Genomic DNA, 8,040 nt, shown 5'->3' with positions numbered 1-8,040 from the left:
CTCTCCTTTCCTCCCATTTGATTTTAAAGATCAAACAAAAATCCCTCAGAACATTAAGTCTCGTTCTCTCCATTCAGTTGAAGGTACCAGTCACTACAGTGCCTTTTGTAAACACTTGTTCATCTGGAAAAAAATTTTTTAAAAAAAGAAAAAAAAGAGGAATAACCCCAAATTTCTGACTTGCAATTATGGCAATAAACAACTTGCAGTCAAGAAAACCTCAGGTCAGCAATGAATGCATGATGTTGAGGCAAACGCTCCACAGTCCACTACCAGTTCCTTCAAGCCATTCAGTTCCCTACAAGTTCATCTGAGGTTGCACATTAAATTCAAAGGAGCAGAAATAGTATCAATGGTCTCACCAATTCACCAAACTCCACCTAAAACATTTGTATTTAAAGGGTAACCACAGTTTGGACCTTTTTAATTAGCTCATTTCTAGACCACACAGAGAGTTATTAATGTAAACTAAACGCATTTCATAGTAACAGAACCACATTCTATAAATATTTAGGAAAGTAAAAGTCTGAGAAAGTAGAGAGCAACTGATCATAAAGTGATCCAAAACCAAAAGCAAAACTCAAATTAAAGCGAAACAAAACAAACCAACTCAAACATCATATACTACTGCGTAAGGCTTTAACTTCAACATTACTCACTCAGCTACACAAAACGCGGAATCTCGATTAATACACAAAACCGTTTTATTTCACAGTGAGGTACATAAAGCTTCTAACTTTAGTAGGCTAAGGCTAAGAGCGAATTGCCTGTTAGGATAAAGACTGCTTCACATTCCCAAAATACTCTCCCCTATTACTGTTTCTGAAGAAAGGCACTGGAATTATTTATCCATCGACAGTTCATCTCTGCACCCACCCACTCAGAAACAGGTTACGTGAGGGGTCAGTGGCCTACTGACCATCACAGGTGCGGACGACAACAGCCCACGTCAACGTGTACAAGTACCAAGCAGAATTTATTCAAAAACCCATTTAAAAATAGCTCATGTGTAAACATGTTACAAAACTCTTTGTTAGTTTTTCCCTAGTGGTGTCAGCAACGTATTCCTGGAAAACTAGCCAGCTGCATTACTGTGTCCCCTTTTTTTACAGAGAGCAGGAGAACACAGGGGCAGCGCACACTGCATCGCCTCACAGTCGGTCCGAGTCCAGATGGCACAGCCTTCGAGCCGCCCGGCACAGCACGTACCAAGGCGACTCACAGTTCATCGGTAACACTGGAAGACGACCCTCAGTCCAAATTTTTGCTGGGAAAGGCCGGTGCCGTGAAAAGGCCGGTTCGGAGCATCCCTTGGGCGATGCTGGGTCGCTCGCCGTTACCGCTGCTCCCGAGGGCTATCCGAGAAAACCACCTGTGACACAGCCACGCTTTAAGTGATGGCTCCGCTGGCCTAAGGGAAGCACCACGGCCGCTCGCAGCGGCTCACGCCGTTCTGCTTTCCTCGAGGAAAGGCATGGCCTTCCCCGCTGTCTGTGCTCCGCCACAGCTCTCCCCGCCTCTCGGAGGCCGCGACCCGCCGGGGCCCACGCCACCTCCTCCCAGTCCAAGGGCCGCCTCCCCTCACCGCACTGACTACAGCTCCCAGCGGGCCTCGCCGCACGGCGCCGCCCGCCACCGCCGGCATGCCGCGCGGGGCCTGCCGGGAGCCGTAGTTCGGCGGGCTCAGTCGGCGAACCGCGCCAACAGGTGGTCGTCGCCGTGACGGGCGCCGCCGCTGTCCATGAAGCGCTCACAGGGGAACTCGATGAGGTCGGCCTCGCTGAGGGCGCAAGCGGCACCGCGGGGCGGCCGGTGGGACTGGAAGCCCGAAAAGTCGGCGGAGACGCCGGTGCCCATGGAGCGGAGGGGCCGGCGGGTGGAGTAGAGCTGCCGGACGTGGACGGGGGCCGCCTTGCGCCGCCGTCGCCCCAGCACCTTCTTTCGCAGCAGGCGGGAGGCCCAGGCCGCCAGAGCCGCGAAGAGCAGCAGCGCGTTCACCGCCAGCAGAACCAGGGTCAGGAGCTGCTGGTCGGGGCCGCGGGGCCCGCCCGCGGCCGCCGCCGCGCCACCCTCGGGCAGGGTGACCAGCCCGGCGCAGTGATCCCGCGGCGCCACCGGGCACACGCGGCCGCCGAGGACGCCCTCGACGCAGACGAGGTAGGGGGTGTCCGGGCGGAGCTCTCGCAAGGTGGCCATCGGCTCCCCGCGCTCTGGCAGGTAGATGAAGCGCTGGAACTTGACGGCGGCGCCGAAGCGGTCGAAGAGGAGACGGAACCGCGCCGGACCCAGCAGGCGGGGGCTGCGGTGTGGCCGCACGGCCCAGCGCACCGTCACCGAGCTGGAGCCCACCGCCTCAACCGACAGGTTGCAGAGGAACAGCTTGTTGAAGTCGCACGGGTCGGACACCAGCGGCGGGATCCCGGCGGCCGGCGCCGAGCGCGGCTTCCCGGCCCTCCGGGGCCACGCCGCACTGGGCGGCGCCGGCCCAGAGGCCGCCGGCCGGGCGGGCAGCGGCGGCGTGGGGCTGGCCGCCTCCGCCGCGGCCCTCGGAGCCGCCGCGCCTTCGGGCGCCCCCAGCAGGCGGGCGGTGGAGGCGGACGGCGGCGGCCCCGGCGGTCCGTGGGGCAGCCCTGCGCCGCTGCTGTTGCTGCCGAGCCCCTCGGCGGACGGCGGCGGCCAGCGCTGCTCCTCCGCTGCCGGTTGGGGGGACGCGGAGGGGGGAGAGGCGCCGTCGTGGCAGGGGCCGCCGTCTTGCGGCGGCGGCAGCTGGGCGTCCTGCAGGTAGTCGAGGTACTTGCCGGCCAGGGTGGGCGGCAGGCGGCACTGCACGAAGACAGTGAGCAGGCGGCCCTGGGAGTGCCAGGCCCCCAGCCAGTGCTTGAGGCCGCGGAGGCGACAGTCGCAGCTCCAGGCGTTCCCCTCCAGCTCCAGGCGGTAGAGAGCCGGGCTGGAGGCAAAGAGCTCACCGGGGAGGGTTGCCAGTGCGTTATCTCGAAGGCTGAGCTCCCGCAGGCGGCCGAGGTAGCCGAAGGTGGCAGGGTGCAGGGCGGTCAGCGTGTTGCGGCTCAGATCCAGCGCCTCCAGGCTGCTCAGTGGCTCCAGAAGGGCAGCAGGCAGGTGGCTCAGCAGGTTCCCCTCTAGGCGCAGTTCCTTCAGCGAGCTCAGCCCCATGAAGGCATCTGGGGCCAGGTAAGCCAGGCGGTTTCCACTCAGCGAGAGCTTTGCCAGGTTGGGCAGGTGCTGGAAGAGCCCCCCTGTCAGCTGTTGCAGGCTGTTGCTGGCCAGCAGCAAGGTGTGAAGGGAGTGCAGCGGCCCAAAGATGTCCGGGTGGCGAAGGGAGCTCTGCTGGTTCCCCGAGAGGTCGAGGAAGCGCAGCTTAGCCAGGCCAGTGAAAGCACCGCGGCTCAGCCATCGGATGCGGTTCGACTCCAGGTGCAGGTAGAGTAAGTTTGGCAGCCCTGAGAAAGTGGAGTCACCCAGTGAGCCCAGTTCGTTACCGTCCAGCCGCAGCTTGACAAGGCTGTCGAGGCCAGAGAATGAGGCAGCGCTGAGGCGGACGATCTCGTTGGCATTGACATAGAGGATGCGCAGCTTGGCCAGGGCACTGAGGGTGCCAGGGGCCAGTGCCGGCAGCAGGTTGTTGCCCAGGTAGAGTTCCTCCAGCCGACCCAGGCGCTCAAAGGCCTTGGGATGTAGTGAGCGGATCCGGTTGTACTGCAGGTCCAGGCGCTGGAGCCCTGCCAGGCGGTGAAAGTCAAAGGCAGAGATGTTGGCAATGAAGTTGCCTCCAAGGCTGTAGGTGAGGATATCCTGGGGCTCGGTAGCCTTGGGCACTGAGCGCAGGCCCCGGTTGGTGCAGAGGAGGTGCTGGTGCTGCTGGCAGTCGCATGGCTCGGGGCAGATGGGCTCGGCCGCGGGCAACAGCAGGAGAAAAAGGGGGACGGAGCCCCAGAGTACCCGCGGCAGCACCATCAGGCGGACCCGGCGCGGTGCCCCCATCCCGGGACGAGCCTTAGGCTGCTTCCCCCGTCGGCTTTGTGTCTCTTCGGCATCCCCCCCACCTACTCCGCGGCTGCTAATCGGCGCCTCCTCTGCTCCGCGCCGGGCTGAGCTCCGCGCCGGGCAGGCAGGCGCGGCGGCGGCGGCTGCAACAGCAGGTCGTAGTGCCCGGCACCATGGGCTCGCCCGAGCCGGCCGGGGGCGCGGAGCGGTCGGGAGGGCTGCAGGCTGCCGCCGGCAGGGCTCTGCCGCCCTTCGTGGCCCGCAGGCTGCGGTTCGGCGGTCGTGGGGCCGGTGCTGCCGCGGGGGGCGGGCGGGGGTGCCGGGCGGGCTGCGGAGCGGCGCTGCTGCCCGCTGCTCCGCCGGTTCTCCCAGAGGCGGAGGGGGCGGGGGGAGCGGGGAGGGGGGTTGCGGCGGGCGGAGCGGGGAGCAGGAGAAAGACGAGCTCCGAAACTTGCCGAGAGAACTCAACGGAAATTCGTACTTCCCACACTGTGCCCTGGGGGACCGGAGGATCGGATGGAGCGGGGGAGAGGGAGGACGGCGCGGCGGGGGGGTGGGGGGAGGAAGCCCGCGGCCGGTCCTGGCTCGACTCAGCCCCGGCAGCGAGCAGGGGCGCAAAGTGGGAAAGTAGGAATTGGAACCGGCTGTGGCTGCCTCCCAGCCACATGGGCTGCAGATAGAGCTGCGCATCGGGGAGGGGGAAGGGAACAGAAATAATCCAGTCGTTGCCCCCCCCCCTTTTTTTTTTCCTTTGCTTGTGTTTAGAAACCTGCCAAAAGCAATAGTTACGGTTTACCACGGATTAAGGACTTTGTTTTGTTTTAAGCAAACTGCAATCAGAGGACTAAGCCACCTATAGTACATGGAAGAATTAATTTTCATTCTCTGCACCGTCCTGCCCAATAGGCTCCTGATAGGAACAGAAGGTAGTAGTTGTTCCTGACAGGAACATAGGAGAGGAGTTGAAGATAGCTCTGCCTCCACGATGGGATCATCAGAGTGATTAAGAAAAATAATTCTCATTTTAAAGAATCTTCTCTCTCACCAGCATACAAATTCAGACTGAAAGAATGGTGTTGGAGAGCATGCTGAAACCAAAATAGACTGTGTACCCATCCATTCAGTTACTTGCCTTTCTTTCCTGTTGGTGTTTTTTGTTTTCCTAAAACGTTGCCAATGGGATAAATAAGTGTCTAAGGGCATCAAACAAGCATATTATTAGATTAACGTGTCTTAAACTATTGCTGTGTTGTTTTCTGAGGGTGGAAAGAAGTTCATCTGCTTCTTGAACAAAGTAGGAAGTTTCTGTTTTGATCATTTGTAAACGGTGTATTTCAAGCAGCATGTGCTTGATCAGTGAGGTTGTTTTTTTTCCTGGAATAAATCGGAGTAAATTTTACAGGAGGAACTTTTTGCTAGTCTTTTTTCTTTTCCCAGGTTACAAAAGAAGCCCATCTAGCATTTGTTCACGTTTTGAATGCCCGTGGGTTAAGAATCCAGATCTTTTAGCTCAAGTCTCTTCCTTATGGAATATGTTTCCACATGCCAGCGTTTTCTTCTCAGTATCTATCACATCATGTCTAATATTCAGGACAAAGTAGAGGGATTCTTTTCACCCTACAAAGACTGTGTGTTCTTTCCTCATTCTCAAAGCCACTACAGTGCAAAGGAAGACATCCTGGCTCTCAAAGTTTTCTTAATTCCGAGTAAAGCATAATCAACCAGTGACTTTTTTCCCCAACAGATTTGCTTCACTGTGGTGTACTTTAAATAGTGAAATTTTAGAAAACCATTCTGTGTAATGGTATGCTTATTTTCTGTTCCTTTGGGATTTTCTTTTCAAACGTGCTCAAGCTTATAGGGGGAATTTATGAACTGTCCTTCCTGTAGAAGCACCGTAGATCTTTTTCTAGTCATGTATCATTGCAAATACTAAAGGTTTAAGTCAAATTATGTCTAATGTATTGCTTTTGATTTACGCTTTCTGACACTTAGCCAACACTATTGTTTTCATTGGGTTTGGGGAATTACAAGTGACAGGAATTTAACAAAATTTTTTTACGAGTGACTCTTAAGAAGAAACTTCATCACGTGCTTTTTTTTTTTCCCACCCTGGAAATATCTTATACCAGCAACAAAATAAAGAAATATAATGAGGGCTTTGTTGGTTACTTTTATTCTAATTGAACTAGGAAGTTATTCTTCAAAATATATTAGGAAGTCATCTGTTCTGATAAAAGATGCCACATTTGTTTTCCTACTTTGGAATAGGAACTCTCCAGCTGCAATAGTTCTTGTTTCCTTACGCAACCACAGGACACAATTTTTAATGCATGGCTGAGAAATAGTAAACCTCTTTAATCTAAACTAAGGAAGCATAAATCTGATTATGGAGCGGAGGGGGGGATTAAAAAGTACCCTGTTTTTAAAATCTTTAAGGGTTATCTTAAAATACACCTTCATGATTAAGATTTGAAGTATGAGGACTTTTAAAGACTAAGAACAAACAGTAAAACCAGAAATACCGTCTTTCCACTGATACGTATCTGTTCCTATGATGATTACAAGAGAGCTGACCTTAAATCAGGTTTTGTTTCATGGCTAAATAGTATCCATATGTTGGTTATACCTAGGACCAAATACCTCTTTGATATTTATTTTTGAGATGTTATCTAGGCAACGATCACAGGACTGGTGGTTGAAAGTGGTGAACACATATTTGTAGGCAGAATGCAGAATGGAGTGAAAGAAGCAGCATGCCCAGCATAGCCTATCCTTGTGGCAATATCCCCATGAGAAACTTCCATTATGCAAAATTCCTCTTTCTTGATTCCAGAATAAAAGACCTGGTGCTGATCTGGTAAGTTTAAAGGCTGATACCTCATAGTTTCATGCAGTTACCGGGAATGGTAGCTAGTTACGTGGAACTGGAGATTTTAAAAAGAGGAATTTTTCATTGGTCTGTAAAATTCTTCTGTCCGCTGCACATCACAGGTGTTTTCATCTGAATTTGTACAAAATGTTTCTAGACTTACTAACTTTAAATTTACTTATGAGCCAGCTAGCTTCATAGAAACTTCAAACTGTGCAACTTTAGTGCCACAATTCCCATTTAAAGCAAGAAAAAACGCTTTTGTAAGTTGATACATCAGTGTATTTGGTTGGTTACAATATAAAAACTTAACTTGGAGTTATTTGACTTACACTGTTGCCGAAGTTGTGGTATACATCATTACTCCATGAGTCATTCTAAGTTTCCCCTGGGTAAACATAAAGAAAACCAGAAAGGTACTACACCATTGCTGTTTTCTATCTGATAACATATCACCGTAAAAATTAATACTTTTGTAGGTATCTTTGCTTTCTAAAGAGATAACAATATTTTGGGGAAGTGCAGAGTATTAACAAAACAGTTTGTATGCCATCAGTGTCTTTGTTAGCAGGTCTTGCAGCTCAGGGATTAAAGCATCTTTTAAACAGTCACCAGTTCTGGTGCTGTTCTAGATGTCAGTGCCAGTAATGCAAATACCATAGTGTAGGAAAATAGGAGAATTCCAGTGTCAAATGTGCTAAAATGTTTTCCTTTGAAATTGCACAGACAGGCTGTGTTGTATAGTGCATGTTGGTTGCACTTACTCTAGTAATTCACATTGAAATAAAACTTTTTTCATGATACAATGATTTGTATTAATTTGTAATGGAATGCTGCTTGCCACATCCAATTCTTCAGAAATAAAGCACGATTCCCTGGCCAGCAGTTAATATTACATGCCTCTTCTGCTTCACAGAACAAAAGCAACCAGATGTTTAATAGATATCTGGTCCCATCATCCAAAGACATCTGTGGCCTACAAGGCTCTGTGATTGCCTGTGTCTTTAAATCTTTTCAGAATTAAAGATCTGAGTAAAATATTTGTGGTTTTTTGACATACGATGCTAGTCTAGACATGCTCTTACCATTGTGTGCGTGGTCTGTCAAGCTATCAGACCCCACTGAATTTCACATAGTGGAGGATGTGCCTCCAACTTCCTCTGGGC

General features: G+C 52.3%; 1 protein-coding gene across 1 annotated transcript; it reads right to left on the bottom strand.

The window, feature by feature from the left end:
- Window positions 1-682: 682 nt before the first annotated feature.
- On the bottom strand, window positions 683-3,999 carry TRIL (TLR4 interactor with leucine rich repeats; the record flags this gene model as incomplete). The annotated part of the gene is made up of 1 exon (XM_084260227.1): window positions 683-3,999. The coding sequence occupies one exon, from the start codon at window positions 3,997-3,999 to the stop codon at window positions 1,684-1,686; it is 2,316 nt and encodes a 771-aa protein (XP_084116353.1). The 3' UTR covers window positions 683-1,683.
- Between the last annotated feature and the right edge of the window lie 4,041 nt (window positions 4,000-8,040).

This window comes from Gallinula chloropus (genome assembly GCF_964237585.1).
Source record: "Gallinula chloropus genome assembly, chromosome: 2".
In the NCBI taxonomy this organism is placed as follows: domain Eukaryota; kingdom Metazoa; phylum Chordata; class Aves; order Gruiformes; family Rallidae; genus Gallinula; species Gallinula chloropus.
This window is presented reverse-complemented; position numbering and strand designations above follow the sequence as displayed.